The following is a 19,623-nucleotide window of genomic DNA, read 5'->3' as shown; positions in this document are numbered from 1 at the left end:
AGGGTTGTAGCGCCCCTGGCCGAATTCTGCGTGTAGTGAGGGAAGCAAGCTTGTCTAGGGAGGATGACAGTGAGCTGTTATAGATGGAAGTGGCTAGGTTGGGGCATGCCAGGGGTGACATTTTGTCATATAGATGGTCAGTAGCAGAGTAGAGCATAGAAGGGTTGAGGTGGCGAAAGTTTCTAAGGGTAACTGTTAGGCGGTTGGAGGGAGAGGAGGTGGGAGAGTGTGAAACTAATAAGGTGGTGATCAGAGAGTGGGAGAGGTTTGTTGGAGAGGTTGCATGGAGTGCATAGATAGGAGAAGACAAGTTCAAGGGTGTTGCCAGTGGAGTGTGTAGTAGCCTGTATCCATTGCTTCAGGTCAAGAGATGAGGTTAGACTGAGAATTTTAGCAGTATTAGTATTAACAGGGATGTTGGAGTCCCCAAGAATGATTGTGGGGATTTCAGAAGAGAGAAAGTAGGGTATCCAGGCAGAGAAGTCATTAAGGAAGGTTGATACTGGTCCAGGGGGCCAGTAGATGACAGTGATTCTTAAAGAAACAGGAGAAAATAGATGAATGCAATGGGCCTCAAAAGAGGAGAATGTCAGAGAGGAAGGTGTGTGAAGTACCTGATAGATGCTTTATGGGGCTAGAAGGATTCCCACTCCACCTCTCTTCCGTCTACCTGGTCTAGGGGAGTGAGTCCAGAGAAGGCTGCCATGGGAGAGGGGAAGCAGGAGAAGTAGTATCGGAATTATGAAGCCATGTTTCGGTGATGGCGAGTAGGTTAAAGGAATTTGTGATGAAGAGGTCGTGGAGGGAGGCAAGTTTGTTACAGAAAGAGCGGGCATTCCAGAGGGCACAGGAGAAGGGGATGCTGGTATTGGGAAGAAGAGGAATGGAAACTAGGTTCTGTGGATTGCGGCTGCTGGCAGAGGGTGTAGGGTGGTGGGAGTGTAGTGAAAAGCCAAATGGAGGCCCTGGGTTTGGGGATAGGGGAGGCAAGGAGAAGGGTGTGGGAGTGTGATTTATATGAAGGGACATGCCCCAGAGTCCTGGAAATTTCCTCAGTATGTGGATGTAAAATTAGCAAGAGTTGGTAGGAGCAGTAATAGGGAGAGAAGACCGGGGGGTTTTATAAGCTGTGGGGTGGAGAAAAGGGGGGGAAGGTGAGCGAGTTTGAGAAGAGGACACAACTGTCAGCAGAAGTGGCAGAGAGTGCATGTTACAAAGTGTGCAAAGAGCTAAATAGAGAGACAGGGTCACCTGCAGTCTGATGCTTGTTGGTGTAGTTTGCTGTGTATGTTCGCCTTGTTCAATCGCCTTGTACTGCAGCCATGCTCCTGGTATCGCCGCTTGTTCCTGAGCACATACGGTTAAGGATGGGAAGTGGTTAATGATTTATCTATTTATTTATCCATTTTTTTTTTTTTTAGCGTTTATCTTACAAATTTTCTAAATTTGAAGTATTTAGCGCACACTGCAATAAAAGCACTAATGCTGTGTCACCCTTAGCAGTTTTCCCTTATCTCCTACTGTATTACTAGATCCTAAATTGATGGAGCATAAACTATAATAAAACCTGATAAGGATTCTGAAGTTTTCCTACTCTAAAACAGAATAGTTGTTGAGGGGAGTACCGTTTTTAAGATATGTCTAACAGTTGCCTTTTTTTTTTTTTTTAATCCTAGGAAGCACATAAAATGGTACGAGAAGCAAATGTTAAACAAGCCACAGCAGAAAAACAGCTTAAAGAAGCACAGGGGAAGGTATGCAGTAACATTTTGTAATTTCTTGGTACTTTCCGGCTTTGTATAAATAAACTCTGTGACTGACGCAGTATCGGACCCCAGTCATTTTTACTAACTTGTGACAAATGGCTGGTCAAACTATACTGTCTCTGATTCCTGGCAAGGAAACTCCCAGCCTCACCTTGCACAAAGATTTTTCAGCTCGCAGGACCACTGCCTAAGTGCCAGCAGACCGTTAATTCTTTACTCCTCCCAGATATTGTATTGTAAATATCCATTGTTCATCATAACAATTATGACTTATTAATAAATGTCTATAATACCCACTTTCACCACAGACACCAGTCACCACAGACAGGAATAGGCTTAGTGCATTTGAGATTGCATTAGCAATTTTAAAATATTGTTTAATACCAAAGAAAAAAAACTAGTAAAACAGTGCAGACAGAATATTTACAGAAAAAGGGGTTACAGCGGAAAAGCGACAATAATACAACAGAAAATAAAAAGGGATTTAAACTTGAAAATGCTTAAGAGTCCTGATTCTGAGTTCAGCAGATTCCTGTCGATGAGCATAAGATGGATCAATGTCCCTCATAAATCTTGACTGATTGTCATGGTGATATTATGAATGTAAGGATTATTACTGAGTGGATTGAGTAATCACCGCGCTGAGCACTTGCACTTTTTTGGTTGGAAGCTTGCACAAAGGACTCACTTTATATTGCATATTTATTGCACTATTCGTTTGGAAGTTTGCACAAAGGATTCACCTTATATTTATTGGACTTTTTTACCTTGGACTTTTTATATGAAATAAGATTTGATTATTCTCACTTGCTATATTTGTTATTAATATCAATTTTATGAAATTTATTTTCACTTTAATATATATTGCAATTAATTTAAATCAAGCGCTATAGGTAGTCAATCAGACTGCAGCTGCTACGAATACACAATTTTATACAAAAAATTATTTTATTCACAAAATTAATTGTTCTTCACAGGAATTTATTATTTATTTCACATATTTATAAAATAAACACGTGGCGCGGGGCATATACACTAGTATATTCCTTACATATTGTAAAAACACACCAAAATGATAGTGATAATAATCCACGTTCTATTTTACCATTTGATAGACCCTTCTGTCATTTTTTTTTTTTTTCTAAAACCGTATTGAATACCATTTTGAGCTGCCATTTCCTGTGAAACGTGATTTGTATACAGAAAGTTTTCAGCAATGTTTTTTTGATGCAATGTTCTATTTTCTGTGTTACCTGTAGTTGATGATTCCATATATTTAGGTTAATAAATTGGGGTAAATGTATGGTCTTTTTATTGATAAAAGGTTTGTGTGTAATTTTAGGCATGCACCCTAAAAGCTACATTTTAGTTTAAATTTCATTGTTGTCTTTGGGTTTTCTGCATAAACAGGATATTTGTTCATTAATTTATATGCTTGCTTAATCTAAGCCATCAATATTACAGATTTGCAAAAGTGTAATTTTTTAAATTTTTTTGTTCTGTTTGAAACTGGTTTTAGATTGATGCACTACAGGCAGAAATTGCAGCTTTGAAGTCTCTTCTCTCAACATCCCCAACTTCCCCCACAAAAGAACTACAGCCCGGAGGGAAGGTTCCATTCAAAAAAGGCCATGCCCGAAACAAAAGCACTAGCAGTGCTATCGGTGGCAGCGCTATGGACCTCACTGTAATGCAGCCAATAGTGAAGAAATCTAAAGAGGTAATTAAAATAGTAATTTACAGTTATTCCAATGCAGAACAGTGTTCTGTTCCTTTTAAACGTTGCTTTCTCTTTTTTCTTTATCTATAAAAAAAATGACTGATAAATATCTCTGCTATGAACTACCCAGTTTGGTATGTATTTCTTTAATCAGAATGATCCTGGTTTTGGGTGGATAATGTACTGAGCAATGTCTCTATCACATGTGCTATTTAAATGCAATGGACATTCTTTGGCTAGTTAGAAAAAGATAGTATTGGGGAAAGCACAAACTAATTATGAGGCATTAATATTATATTATACAGGATTTATCTAGCGCCGACAGTTTGCGTAGCGCTTTACAATGTTAGGGCAGACACTACACTTACAATACAATCAGAGGACCCTGCTGGTTAGAGCTTACAATCTAAGAGGGAGGGTATAATAAATCCTTTATTACAACTTCAGCAGAAAGACATCAGTGCTGCTTCAGATCTCTTGTGTGTAATAAAAGGGACAAACGTAAACTAGCTGTAACAAATTGGAATATTGTACATAAATAATTTCTTATGAAAATGTGATTTATTCTTAGATTCTTAAAATGGTGTTCTTGTTTGCACAAAGAGCCTCCTTGGATAGAGTTTGTTACTTTGGACGTAATGCAAGTAAGAGGATTTAGTTAATTAATATGGGATAGTTTTCGAAAGCAGTGAATGTGACCTTTACCACAAATTTGTTGCCTCCCTGGCGCATGTGCATTAAATTAGTGATTCATTCACCTGCTGTGAATGTTTGGTAAATGTCACATTGGCTGCTTTGTAAAAAAAAATCCTTGTGTACATATATTGAAGGGAAGGGTTGTGAGATCTCCAGCACTGAACCTTTCTTTATATCTGTTCCAGTACACAATACTTAGTATATGTGATAACCTGCAACAGTTGTACAATTCGGTATGTGGGTAGATCTGGAGGAAGTTAGATCATTTACACCTAGAGAAAATACAATAATGTAGCTAGACATTTTCCTGAATGTCCGGAGTATCTTACTCTCTCCAGTCATACAAGACAAATTTAAGTGTTTTAGGAAAGGTAAAGATGTTTATTTTCTCAATGGCACACAAAAGTATTTTGGATCTCTTTGTTTGCATATCCGAATCCTCTCATAAAAACAAGATAAGGGGTCATGTGGGCTCTGTAGCTTAGGTTTAGCCTTTAGCACTATTGGGGGTTGTAGTACATCAGATCAGGGCCCCAGCTTTCTTTTCTCTGATTGCCGCCCCATTCTGACTCCCTTCTTTCCTCTGGTTCATTAGCCAGTCATTGGCCACACCTGCCTCAAACTTCCTTTTCAGATTAATGTTCTGTCACATTGCCAGACTTTGTGCACAGAATTTCTGACCTTGTAGAAGCCTTCTATCACAGTCATCACAACTGTGCCCCTTCGACCTTCCCTCAGGAATCTGTCTTTGACCGTGAACCAGACACTGTGTAGGAGGAGGATGTATCGCCTTCTGAGGCATCAGATCAAGATGATATGCCTGCTACACGCTCTTCCTCTAAGGCTTGGTTCACACTGCTTCGACCTGCGGTGTGACTTTGCCAGGAGACTTCCTGGCGTCTTGAGTACTACTTTGAGTCACAAGTCTCATAGACATCCCCTTGAAGTAGTAAAGGAATCTTTTCTAAAGTCTGAGCGACTTCAGTAGTCCAAATTAAGACAGCTCTCATTAAATAACATTAGATTTCACGTCATGCGACTTGGGGGTCTCACAAGTTGGATCCCAAGTCATGGCAGTGTGAAACTAGCCTTAGCTTAGCAAGATGCTGATTAAAGCTGTATGCTTTTGTTTAGCATTGGAGCAGCCAGAGTCTGCTCACCCCAAGGTATCCCAGTATAAGGTTTCTAAAATTGCCTGTAGTAGCTAAGCCCTTGAGGATAATCCTTTTTTCAAAGTTTGTAAGGCTATTTTTGCCATGGCATGCCCTGCCATGCAACCCGCAGTTGAGTCTGTTAAACCATTCCTGTCTGGATTAGGCGTATGGCCCCAAACCCTAGTTCCATTCTAATGGTTTCCTTTGTCCATTGTCAGCTGGATTTTTTGCTTTCAGTTTTACACTACTGTGTAAACGGCTTGGCAGATAGTTTGCCAGATTTCCAGGATGAGCTTTCTTTTATATGTGCATGATTCTCAGGCTTAGAGTGGTTCTAAAGGGTAAAGGTTTTTTTACTTTCATGCATTCTATACATGAAGGTAAAAAATCTTCATTATGCAGCTCCCCCTTCAGCCCCCCAATACTTAACTATGCTTAAACTTGATCGAGTGATGTTCTCAAGAGCAGCAGCTCTCCCAAATTTCTCGCTCCTCATTGGCTCTGAGATGCAGCAGGAGCTATTGTCAATCACAGCCAGTGGGGTGGGGGGGGGGGGGGTCTGTGCTGCGCTTTTTGTGTCTTGGGGACACAGAGGGGGGGCTCGGGAGCAAGCATTGCAAGTGGCTTGCTATGCGGGCACTTGGTAGGGAGGAAGGGCCCAGAGCGTTGGCGGGGGGACCCAAGAAGAGGATGATTGGGACTACTCTGTGCAAAACCATTGCGCAGAGCAGGTAAGTATAGCATGTTTGTTATTTAAAAAGGAAAAAAAAAAAGGCATGATCCTTTACAAACACTTTAAATGCAGATGCAGCAGAACTTCTTGCAAGAAACTTCTTGAGCAATTGCCCTTTGAAAGCGTACGCCTGATTGGGCCCTCCTTGGATAAGTATATCATGGAAATCACGTAAGGTAAGTGTACTCTCCTTCCCAGACAAAAAAGGCTTGCGCTTCTACTAGTAGGTCTACTCCTCAGGTTAGGGCGGTTTATTTTCGTCTCTCTACACTAAGCGTAGGACAGAAACATACTTTTCTCTGTCGCTCATTGACAGACGTAGTCCTCGTTGATTCAACACAACTCGGGTTATGCTGCCCTCTACAGGAGTAGGACTAGACAGGAAAGAAAACATTCTGGCCACACCTTTAGGGGCAGTCCCAGAGGGTATATCCTCTCTCTCTGCTACAGCAAATCAGTTTTTTTCTGTCTAGTTAGGAGTAAGGACCTAGATGCCTTGCTAGGATCTTCGGTCCTGGCAGGATTTTTTTCTTAGAAAGATTTTTTAGACAGCTTTTTTCTCCAGTGTTCCTGTGAGATCTTCAAGCAAGAAAGCTGGAACTGGGCGATGGGCTGGATGTTGAGATCCAGTGGTCACCCCAGTTCAGCCTACGAGCGCGTGCAGGCCATAGCTCCGCGCTGGGTCGGCCGCGACATAGTCCCACTGGACGGGGACTGACCCTGCGAGTTGAACGTCTCGCTTAAACGCCAATGACCATGAGTCACGGCGTCCGTATTGGTCAACAGCCCTCCCACCCCGGTGGAGAGGGGTACTGTCAGGAGTTGGCGCCCGCCTGGTTCCGGTAGGGTCATGCCAGTCCCCATATTTAGTGATTCATAGGGATAAGGTAGTTCTTCATCCTAAGCCATCCTTTCTTCCAAAGGTGGTTTCAGACTTTCATCTGAATGAAGATATTGTACTACCTTCCTTGTGTCCTCAGCCCAATCATCATCGGGAACATGCGTTGCATTCCTTGGAGGTGGTTCGGGCAATCAGGGTATACCTGAAGGCTACGGAATCGTTCCGTAAGACGGATTCACTTTTTGTGATCACGGAGGCGGCCACCTGGTCGTCGGTACATACCTTTTACAAAATTTTATAAGATTGATGTGATGGCATCGGCGGATGCCTCATTTGGCCGCAAGGTTTTGCAGGCCGCAATTTGAGGAGACCGGTGGTCTACCTCGAGGGTTTTTTTCTGTTGGAATTTTCTGTTGAGTCTCATCTTTGATGAAGCATTGAAAACTTCTAGTTGGCACCGGTTGGGCCTTCTAGATTGGATTTGATTTCCATTTTCCCACCCCACATTTGTGGTACTGCTTTGGGACGTCCCGAGTTGTGTTGAATCAACGAGGACTACGTCTGTAAATGAGCGACAGAGAAAAATGGATTTTTGTAAAATCTTACCGTAAAATCCTTTTCTCTTAAGCTCATTGACAGACGTAGTACCCGCCCCTCTGTTTTTGAGTTGGGTTGGGTTAAATTCTCTAAACACTGCTTTGTGACATAACTGATTTGCTGTAGCAGAGAGAGAGAGGATATACCCTCTGGGACTGCCCCTAAGGTGTGGCCAGAATGTTTTCTTTCCTGTCTAGTCCTACTCCTGTAGAGGGCAGCATAACTCGAGTTGTGTTGAATCAACGAGGACTACGTCTGTCAATGAGCTTAAGAGAAAAGGATTTTACGGTAAGATTTTACAAAAATCCATTTTTTTTGAGAAGGCCTCTTTACAGTGATGAGGTGCCCCCAATTCTCAAAATCCAGACCCTGAGTTCAGAATATTTCCCGGGCCAACAAACCTTTTTTTTTTTTTTTTAAAGTAACAAAACATGTCATACTTACCTGCTCTGTGCAGTGGTTTTACTCAGAGCACCCCTGTCTACTCGGGTCCCGCTGTGCTCTGGATCCACCCCCCCCACGAGTGCACCCATAGCAAGCCGCATGCTTGCTCTTGAGCCCTGCTCTGTGTGTCTGAGACACACAGAACGAGGCTTGGCACCGCTCCTCGTCACTGGCTGTGATTGAAAGATGCGGGAGCCAATGGCTCCTGCTGCTGTATCTGAGCCAATGAGGAACAAGAGCGCCTCTGCTCTCGTGCACATAGCTGGATCAAGATCCGGCTCAGATATGTATTTAGGGGGGCTGTGGGGGAAGCTGCATGCAGAAGGTTTTTTGTACCTTATTCCATAAAATACAGTAAGTTAAACAAACTTCTACCTTTACAAGCATTTTAAAGGATAGGTCCACCCTAAAACTAAAATCCCTGCATCTATAAATCTCCGTTGTAACACAAACCTATCCAGCCCTGTAAAGAAAAAAATAGTATGCTTACCTTTTTTGTAGAGGACAAAGCCGACAACGGAAGCCCTATAGTAACTCTTTGGGTGACGTTGCATTCTATTAATTTCACAGCCGTTGTCGGTCGTGTCCTCGGCAGAGCTTCCGCCACTGAAGATCGTGTCAGATCGGCTTTAAAAAAGATATGTATATGGATTTCTTCTTTACAGGGCTAGATAGGTTAGTGTTAGAATGTGGAGATCTATAGATGCAGGGGTTTTAGTTTTAGGGCAAACTTATCCTTTAAGGTTTATACTGGAACCTCTTTTTTGGTTCCCAAACTGAATGGAAGAGTTTGCCCATTCTGGTTCTGATAACTTTCAATCTGTTCCTATGTGTGGAGAGGATTTGTATGAAAAATGTCACGTCGTTCATTGCCTCCCTCCTGGGAGATTTTCTGGCTTCAATAGACATCCTCAATGCCTATCTACACATTCCCAGTTTTCTGTCTCATAAGTGCTGGGTTGGGCAGTCAGTATTGCCCATTTGTCACCTTTCTATTTGACCTTTCTATGGCTCCCTGGGTTTTCACCAAGGAGATTGCCCTGGTTTTGGCTCTGCTCCGTGCTCAAGGAATTCACATTGTGAGGTACCAGGACTGTCTCTTGTTAAAGGATCAGTCCATGCTTTACCTGTCAGCCAACATCCAACAGAATGTAAAGGTTCTGCAGAGCTTCATTTGGATCTTCACCTCCAGGAGTCATTGCTGGACTAGATTAAAAATTCCTGGATCTGAAGCTGGTCACTTCTCTTTGCAAAAATTTTCTGTCTCAGGGAAAATTTCTGTTCTTTAAAGAATATGTAAACCCAACATTTTGAAATTCCAGATATGTGCCTGTTGTACTATGTACTTGTATGAAAAAGTATCCTCTTCCCTTTGTATTGCTTCATTTTTGTGAAGTGCCTGGTGTTTCTTCCAGTCCCTGAGCTTTCCTATCAAAAACTGAGCACACTAAGCATGAGAGCACAGCATTGTCAGTTCTCTAGCTGTGCTTGGAACTGAGCCTGCTCTTCGATGATAATACTTGCTCTGACCCCCCCAAACCCCACACAGCCATTTACTGGGAAGATCAGTGTTCTGCTGTTTCTCCTCTCCTAGATCTTATGCCGCTGAGAACAGAGTAAATGTGATCAATTATAAAAAAGGGAAAAAAGGTATTTATAATGTATTTTTATAGCAATACACAGATGTTTTGTCTTTCATTTCTATTTTAAACTGAATAGGTTATTTTTTCAAGGTGAGCGTTTATGTATACTGTACATTAATTTTAATGCCTGAGCCCTTTGGTCCAGGTGAATCCGTTAATTCAAACTTGCATAAGGGTCTTGTTCCTCATGATGGTCTCTTTCGAGGCAGTGACATACACCCGGTTTCCCTCCAGACTGTTGCAACTTAACCTTCTGGACACGTGGAAAAAAAACGTTTCGCTCCTTGGACTGCCCTATGCGCCTGACCTCCAGGGTCAGATTTTCCTTGGCTTGGTAGATTTCCAGTGTCACCCTGGAGTTAGAGAAACCCTTTCCACCACAATTATGGCAAGTTCTCATAACAGATGTCAGTCTGTTGGACTGGGGAGCAGTCCCCCTTGTTGGGGGAAGCTCTGCATCCAATCTACATTCTGTAACTTGGAGCAATTTGGTTGTCTCTTCGATGTTGCGAGGATACGCAGCAGGAATCCATTCAGACAATGCCTCAGCTTTGGGTTAACCATCAAGGAGGCACCAGAAGTCTCCCTTCCCTAAGAGAAGTGGATGTGGTCCTCTCTTGGGCATAACGTTAAGTTTCAGCCCTGTTTACCGTCCACATCCCAGGAGTAGAAAATTGGCAGACGAACTTTCTCAGTTGTCATCCTCTGGATTCACGGTAATATGTTTTCTATCCAGAGGACTTTGCCAACAGCAGGGGATCTCTTGGCATCCAGATCCAACAACAAACTAGACGGGTTTGTTGGCAGCTCCAGGGACCCTTGGACCTTGGTAGAGATTGCTCTGGTCACTATGTGGAATGCGTTCAACCTGATCTATGCCTTTCTTCCCTTCCAGAATCTCCCTGCCCTTTTTCACAGATCGACAAAGAGGGTAATTTGGTAATTTTCATTGTACCAAATTAGTCCAAGAGGACAGGGTACACAGACATACTCAAGCTCCTGGAAAACGCTCCGTGAGCTCTTCTGGACTGTGTGAACTGTCTGTTCATAGGGACAGTGTTCCATCCTGATTCTTGGTTGCTTGCTGTAATGGCATGACAGCCACAGCCTTGATGGTCAGGGACCTTTTGGATTTAGTCATCCCTACCCTCTTGTAGGAAGTCTACTTCACATAAGGACTATAGTATAGATGAAGATGCGCTGATCAAATGTGGGGATTGCTGCACCTAAAATAAAGTGCGCTATCCTATACATACATACATACATACATACATACAGTTGTATTCAAAATTATTCAACCCCCCAATGCTGTAAAGGGTTTAGGGAATTTAGTGTACATTTGTAATTGTATTCAGAATTAAATCCTACAAGGACTTCTTAAAGAACCATATGCAACTAAAATGACATCAATTGGTTTTGTAATACAGTAGTAAATGTGTTTTTTTTGTGAATTATTCAACCCCTTAAAGACTACCACTCTGAAGAACAGAAGTTCATTGAAGTGTTTTCAATCAGGTATTGAAAACACCTGTGAATGTCAGGGAGCAGCAATAAAGCCTAATGAGCACCAATTAGACCGCTTTAAAATGACTGTGATACTCGGCTCCTTCTAGACATTTACTGGTGTGGTTACAAACATGGTGAAGTCAAGAGAATGGTCCAGGAAGACAAGAGAAGAGGTGATTACTCTTCACAGGAAGGGCAATGGCTATAAGAAGATTGCAAAGATGTTAAACATACCAAGAGACACCATAGGAAGCATCATTTGCAAATTCAAGGCAAAGGGCACTGTTGAAACGCTACCTGGTCGTGGCAGAAAGAAGATGCTGACTTCGACTGCTGTGCGCTACCTGAAGCGTAGAGTGGAGAAAAGTCCCCGTGTGACTGCTGAGGAACTGAGAAAAGATTTGTCAGATGTGGCTACTGAAGTTTCTGCTCAGACAATACGGCGCACACTGCGTAATGAAGGCCTCCATGCCAGAACTCCCAGGCGCACCCCCTTGCTGTCTCCAAAGAATATGAAGAGTCGACTGCAGTATTCCAAAATTCATGTGGACAAACCACAGAAGTTTTGGGATAGTGTTCTGTGGACTGATGAAACAAAATTAGAACTGTTTGGGCCCATGGATCAACGCTATGTTTGGAGGAGGAAGAACAAGGCCTATGAAGAAAAGAACACCTTGCCTACTGTGAAGCATGGCGGGGGGTCAATCATGCTTTGGGGCTGTTTTGCTTCTGCAGGTACAGGGAAGCTTCAGCGTGTGCAAGGTACCATGAATTCTCTTCAGTACCAGGAGATATTGGATGACAATGTGATGCAGTCCGTCACAAACCTGAGGCTTGGGAGACGTTGGACCTTTCAACAGGACAATGATCCCAAGCATACCTCCAAGTCCACTAGAGCATGGTTGCAGATTAAAGGCTGGAACATTTTGGAGTGGCCATCACAGTCACCAGACTTAAATCCGATTGAGAACCTCTGGTGGGACTTAAAGAAAGCATTTGCAGTGGAGGCTTTTGCCCATGACGAATGGGCGAAGATACCCGTAGATCGCTGCAAGACACTTGTGTCAAGCTAGGCTTCACGTTTAAAAGCTGTTATAACTGTAAAAGGATGTTGTACTAAGTACTAAGATTGAATGTCACTTGGGGGTTGAATAAAACTGATAATGATGTGAGCACAGAAAAGACATTTGTGGTTATTTCATTATAAATGTTATGTTATATTTGTCTGACCTACACGTGCCTCTTTGATTTAATTGTAAGCAGGATGACTGAATGATCAAAATCAATGTCAAACTGGCCAAAACAATCGATTTCAGTGGGGGTTGAATAATTTTGAATAGAACTGTACATACATACATACATACATACATATGATCACAAATAATCAATAAATGTGTGAGTGAACAACAGTAACCCAATAGTATTGTGAATGTAAACCAACATACAAATTGGCCAAGTGCACAAAGGTGATGGTTCTGTGAAAAAAAATGTTTTTGAAAACAAAAAAATCAAATCGTTTGTGATCCAATTGCTGTGAAACAAATAGGATTCATATGAGACTTATCCAGAATTTTTATTTTTGAGTTACTCTCAAGGACGTATTTCTTTATTTGTGTCAAAGGAAATGGATCGCATATGATTTGAATTTTTTCTTCCTTTAAAAAATATTTTTTTTTTTATAGAACCATCACCTTTGTGCACTGGTGCACTGAGCCAATTTGTATGTTGGTTTACATTCACAATACTATTGGGTTATTGTTCACTCACACATTTATTGATTCTTTGTGATCGTATGTATGTATAGGATAGCGCACTTTATTTTATTTTTACATTTCACATAAGGACTACCATCACACTTGGAGGGCCTAAATTGCTTGCTGCAAGTCAAGGAACTTTCATCCTTTAAGTACTTAATGGGATGTATCATGCTATTCTTCCACTCTGGACCAAACCAGAAAATTGGCCATAAGTGCCATTAGGGACAGATCTGGGCCTTGGCCATTCTGTTTCAGAAACCTTTTGGCCTTTCACTCCTTAACCACTTCTGGACAGGATTTACCCCCTTAATGACCAGGCCATTTTTTGTGATATGGCACTGCGTTACTTTACCTGACAGTTGCGCGGTCGTGCGACGCTGTGCCCAAATAAAATTGATGTCCTTTATTTCCCACAAATAGAGCTTTCTTTTGGTGGTATTTGATCACCTGTGCGATTTTTTTTTTTTTTTTAATTTTTTGCGCTTTAAACAAAAAAAAAAAGAGCGACAATTCTGAAAGAAAAAAAACTACTTTACTTTCTGCTATATAACATTCCCAATAAAAAAATCAATCAAATTTTTTCATCATTTTAGGCCAATTTCTATTCTGCCACATTTTGGTAAAAAAAAAAAAAAATCCCAATAAGTGAATATTGATTGGTTTGCGCAAAAGTTATCGCGTCTACAAACTAGGGGAAAGATTTGTCATTTTTATTTATTTTTTTTACTAGTAATGGCGGTGATCAGCAATTTTTAGCAGGACTGCGACATTGCCGTGGACAGATTGGACACCTGACATGTTTCACACTTTTGGGGGGACCAGTGACATTACTACAGTTATCAGTGCTAAACATAGGCACTGTTACTGTACTAACGACACTGGCAGGGAAGGGGTTAAAACCAGGGGCAACCAAAGGGTTAAATGTGTCCCTAGGTGGTGCTTTCTAACTGCAGGGGGGGAGGGGCTTTCTGCATGAACACAGAGACCTGTGTTCCTAAATAGGAGGAATACAGGATCTCTGTGTTCATAACTGATAGAACAGCGGTCTGCCGCATTTACAAGGGCAGATCCGGGTGCCCTGGCGGCAATCACGGCCACCGGACCCGCTTATCGGCTTCCCCTGTAGCAAATGGGCGGACGCGCACCCTCCGCTAGCGGCCCTGCGAAGCGATGTACAGTTACGTCGTCTCGCGGGACAGAGCTGACCTGCCGCAGGAAAACTGAGGCAGGCGGTCGTTAAGTGGTTAATTAATATACCAAAGGAAGAAAACGCTGCTCCAGGTGTGTGATGGTAGCTTGGAGGTGGAATATCCCACAGAGTGCTAGCCCTGGCCTGCCTCCGTGGAAAACTTGTAAGAAAAGAAATGGCCGCACATCCAGGAATTCCAATTGCCTTTAATTTCCAAAGTGATGACACCAAAGACACCAACATATGGTCACATAGACGCGTTTCACACATACATCTTGTGCTTAATCATTACAATGACAACCGCCTATAGATCTTAAATAGACCGCCTAATAATTGCAGGTGTTCTGGGGGCGGGGATAATCAGCAGTTGCTCACAGCCCAATTAATCACCTAAATTCAGCCCCAAAGAGCATCTGAGTAGTGATTCAAATACGAAGTCAAACTGAAGTTCCAACTTCTCGTGCATATCGTGAACTGTCCCATACACACAAAGACATGGACCAACAATCACCTAGAAAATTGTAGAAAAACACCAATGAAAATATTGGAAAAAAAGAAAGAGAAAAAACCATAATGAATGTAAAAACATCTATCTGGTATACGCACATATGTGCATGTAGGTGCACACCTGCACATACATGGACACATTTCACATGCATATACTAAAGACATATACATAAAATCATTATTCCCTCCATGGAATAAACTATTCCCACTTTAAGGATGCATAAAAGAATGCATCCATGTATACATCGTGAGAAAACCATCTCCATTATAGCACCTGTATGGACACGCGTGTTTCAATAGAATTGTAAAAAACGTGTGGTAAATCACTGTAAATTATGCATATAGATACCGATACGCCATAGTGTCAGTTTTTAACCAATGTGCCCTGCCCACACAGGAGAACCAGGAGATATCAAAAATATAAACATAATAATCAATAAAGGATCATTGATCATATAAAAATCCACAGCAGAGGAGGGACCAATGCAGCACATAATCAGATCATATTGTATATAGACATGCCTAAAGATGGAACATACGTGTGTGTGTATGTATATGTATGTATATATATATATATATATATATATATATATATATATATATATATATGGCATCCCAATGTATGGAGGGGGTCCCATTGGGGCTCATTCATAAAAATGACTGGCATCCCATTTGAAGTTGAGCCCGAGTGGGATGCAACTCTGCAGATGGAAGATGCAGAATACTTCCCTCCGACATAGGGATCGGAACGTAATTACAGATGTGGGGCAGTGGGATGTTCCTGTTGCAGCCACATTCAGGATGGCACTACATTTAGGTCCATTGTTAATCATAAAGTGTATGATATCGGGTTCTTCTTTAACTGCAACACTAGTTATATAACTAATATAACACTCACTTAAATTTCCTATCATACACTAACATCTACCCAGGTACTTTTAAGTGGAGGTAGCAGCTTTATTATACACCTTCTTTTTCCTAACAACTAGTCCATTGCGCAGATACCCCTCTTTAATTTTTTCCAAACAGTAAAGCTAGTCCAATTTTTTGTATAATGTGAAAGATGTTACGCCAAGAATTGTGATCTTTATTCTAAGCAACTAGAATCGTGATTCTCATTTTATTCAGAATCGTGCAGCTCTAGTGTATTCCTATGTTTGCACTAAAAGCGTGCCTCCAGCATAGAGACCAAGCTGTTGCTGACATTTGTGGGTCTTGTTCTAACAATTGGGAGCCCGGAAAGCTATAGATTGGCTAGATTGGCAGTAGCTTGTGATTGGGCATCTTAGTGATCCTGTGAAAAGAACCCTCTCCTGTACTCTTTGGCCTCATTCACATGGCATAACGATCATAATACCCATGGGAAGGGCCATTTTCATTTGCTTGGGATGCATAGGTGTTCCATGCAACCCCATGCAGGCACCCTGTTAAAATATTGGCAGGCGACCGCAGCACGAAACCCCAAGCGCATTCCAGAGTGTACATCCATGCGGGACCGATGCACGGAACAAGTCGCTCCGACTTGGAAAAAGGGTCCGGAGCTTCTTTGGGGCAACCCGGAGCGACCTGCATAGACTTCAATGTTATGAAGTCCGTGCCGGCCGCTCCGAGGTCACGGCGCGCTGCTCGCACCGCGACCTCGGAGGTCGCCCCGGGAAGTCGGATCGCCCCAGTGTGAACGGGGCCTTAAAGGGACATAATAAATGGAACTGATGAAAATGGACAGCATCCGTTTACATCTATTCCGATTTGTCTAAACAGAAAAAGTCACAGTCTTGTTTTGTTTAAAAAAACAAAAAAGACCTGACTGGGCACATCCTGTAGCCAGAACATACATTGTGGTCCATGAAAAACTGACAACTGGATCTTTACTTAGCGCCTGTGTGAAAGGGGCCTTAGGGGAGAATCAGGAGATAATGTTTCACATTTACCACCAAACTGAAGGTCCATTTGTCCTGAAAAAAATAAGCAAATTCTCTTGAATACTTTGGCATGTGTAAAACTGTATTTATCTTTGCAACTTGACAAAGTTGCTAAACTGTGTTTAGGCATTAGGATTTGTTTTAACCTTTGCCATTAGAGGGTTTAACGAGCTTGTTCACTCAAACTCCATATTTTGCTATGGGAAGATAGTAGGTTCAATTTTTTTTTTTTTAAACATCTTTTTAGTCTATAGTGATAGGATTTTAAAGCGTAAGCATCAAGGTCTTCCACTGGATGCGGGGGCTTTTTACTTCTTCTATTGCAAACTCTTTTGTTGTAAAACAAAAAGTTCAACAAGGAGAATGAGAAAGTGAATATATACTCCAAAAGGGGTGTATATCCCTCGCGCCTATGGATGTCCAAGTTGGGAGGAGGGAGTTAAATAAATAAATGTATAAATGCTCGTGGGGGAGGGTGGAGGGGTAATAGCAGCTGCTATAGGATAAAAGGTAGATAAAGAGTAAAGACTTGATATAGTGCTTGCTAATACTAACCAGAAATGGACAATTGCTTGTCAATGTCCTTGGTTAGAAGTGGTGGAAAAATAAAGTACTCAGGAATAATTGAGCATGTGCGTAATAAAAAGATAAATAAATAAATATCACAATATATAAATATCACAGTAAGCCCCCATTCACATTAGGTCGCTCCGACTTGGGGGGCAACCTGTGAAGTCGTGTGCAGCGCGACTTCGGCATGACTTGCAAGGACTTCACATAATGGAAGTCAATGCAAGTCGCCTCCAGGTCGCCCTGAAGTAGTACAGGACCCTTTTTCTAAGTCGGAGCGACTTGTGTCGCTCCTATTAGAACGGCTCCTGTACTACACAGTGGGAGCGACGGTGCACGACTTGTCAGGCTGACCAAGTCGCCTGACAAGTCGTACCAGTGTGAATGGACACTTAAATCATGTAAGTGCCTTAATAGTGCCAAAAAATAGTGCAAATATAAAGTTCATAAGTGACTTCGGTGAATATGCAGGTACAAATTGAGTGCCAATAGGGAAAGTGCAGGTGCTTTGTGCTGGGTCCTCCAATAGTCCAAATGCTGGTAATTGTGGTGTCAACCGTGTGGAATAATGGGGGGTATACACTCACCAGAAGTTGTGGGTCTTGGATACCGTACAGCAGTGGTCCTCAACTCCGGTCCTCAGGGCCCACTAACAGGCCAGATTTTAAGTATTACCTTGAGGAGATGCAGACTAGAATACCGCAATCACTAATCAGCAAATTAGATCACCTGGGATGTATTTCAGTTATCTTGCAAACCTGGCCTATTAGTGGGCCCTGAGGACCAGGGTTGAGGACCACTGCCGTACAGTATTAAGACCTAATGAGCCTTATGGCCACTTAGGCCGGGGAGGTAACTGCTGAGCTTTGTAGTCCCATACGATCCGGAATCCCTCTCCTGGATGGTCTGGATCTAGTGTTTTCTCTGCGGCAGGACAGCAGCTCGCTCTTGTTCGGTCCACACCCAGCTTTATATTTGGACTATTTTTTGGCACTATTAAGGCACTTACATGATTTTACTGTGATATTTATATATTGTGATATTTATTTATTTATCCACATTTATCTTTTTATTACGCACATGCTCAATTATTCCTGAGTACTTTCTTTATTTGTCCGCCACTTCTAACCTAGGATATTGACAAGCAATTGTCCATTTCTGGTTACTATTAGCAAGCGCTATATCAAGTCCCAAATACTTTGGGATTTTACTCTTTAAGGAGAATGAGACCTCCTTCTAATATCTACAGAGTCCCAATAGATATTAAATGCTGTTGTATGTAAGCTATTTTGCATAAACAAGCCACGTTTCAGGCTAGTGATACATAGGGGTGTTTTTTTTTTTTTTTTTTTTTTTAATCTGCGTTTTTGTTTTTTGTTTTTTTGATCAGCCTAAAATTATATTTGGTAATATTGCTGCTTTTTGCAAATTAAATTAATAAAATTATGGTAGTACAGGATTGTCTTTTGAAATAGTCTCTCTCCTTGGCTAGCTTAGACAGACAGTGTTTTTGTATTTCTACCTATGTATGACACTATGCTATGTTACTATATTTATATATCTTGTAAGGGCCTTGTGGAGTAATGATTTATTGGAGATTATTGGTAATGATTCTTGGCATTCCTTCCGTTGCTGGAGTCCTACTCAGACCCCTATTAATGTTGTATGTTGGCATCATTACGTACTGGCTGCCAAAAATATTGGGATAGTTTCCAAGGTGGTGTGCAGATGCGGTTCAGAGAACCAAGTCTTAGCTATGCTGAAATGACATCCTAAACTTTTCAGGGTCTAAAGAAAGATTGTTTTTATCCCTGCAATTAGGCGCAAAACTGAAGCCTTTAAGTTTAGTTTGTGTTACCTATTAACACAACAAAGACCAGTGCTTCTTGTAATATCTTATTTGTCATCCAAGAAATAAATAGGCAGTTATTTCTGGTTTTGTCCTCTGAAAGCATTAGTAGCTCATATGCTTAATCAAGGTCTTGGTACTTTGAGGAGGTAACAAAAAAAAAAGCATTTAGGTTAGGGGGAGGGAGGCTAGAACTTTACTTGCTACATGCTTGTTCCAGGTCAGTGAGTCAAGTACTTTGGAGAGCTATAGCGGGGTTCCAGTATTTTCAGAGGGGGGTTTGCAGTATAAGGTGGGAGCAAAGGTTTCTTGTAAAACTAGCACTTCAGCTTTTCAGTATGTTGTCTCGTTATCCTGAGCTATTTGTAATTGTGAGCATTTTTCTATTAACTCTACTAATGGTCCTGCTTGGGAAAAGTGTCCAGCCTGATTTTTGGCTAGGTTACTAGTCTATTTGAAGCATCTTGCAATGATGGATTATGCCTTTAATATTTTTTATAGCTAATGTCCCCTCTTTCCTGTCTTCCACGCCTGGATGTACCTCTTTAACCGCTTGCCTGGAGAATAACATGGTGGCTGTTGCAATTTTTTATGATGCACAATATTTGCACAGCCATTAAATACAAATTGTTGTGAAAGTGCTGAGAGATTTCTCTGTTGATCTCTACTCTTCTAAGATTACTGCTACCCCCCGGGAGATTACGCATTTCCAGGAGGGTTGTGATCTTC

The 19,623-nt window shown here is 41.7% G+C and overlaps 1 protein-coding gene across 1 annotated transcript in view; it reads left to right on the top strand.

The window, feature by feature from the left end:
- RAB3IP (RAB3A interacting protein) overlaps positions 1-19,623 on the top strand; it is a 134,300-nt gene that overhangs the window by 73,805 nt on the left and 40,872 nt on the right. The window contains exons 5-6 of the mRNA XM_082255550.1: positions 1,677-1,754; positions 3,286-3,486. Of these exons, the coding sequence (XP_082111676.1) occupies positions 1,677-1,754; positions 3,286-3,486 (279 nt within the window). The remainder of the gene's footprint in view (positions 1-1,676; positions 1,755-3,285; positions 3,487-19,623) is intronic.

Source organism: Pelophylax lessonae, assembly GCF_965119305.1.
Source record: "Pelophylax lessonae genome assembly, chromosome: 4".
In the NCBI taxonomy this organism is placed as follows: domain Eukaryota; kingdom Metazoa; phylum Chordata; class Amphibia; order Anura; family Ranidae; genus Pelophylax; species Pelophylax lessonae.
This window is presented reverse-complemented; position numbering and strand designations above follow the sequence as displayed.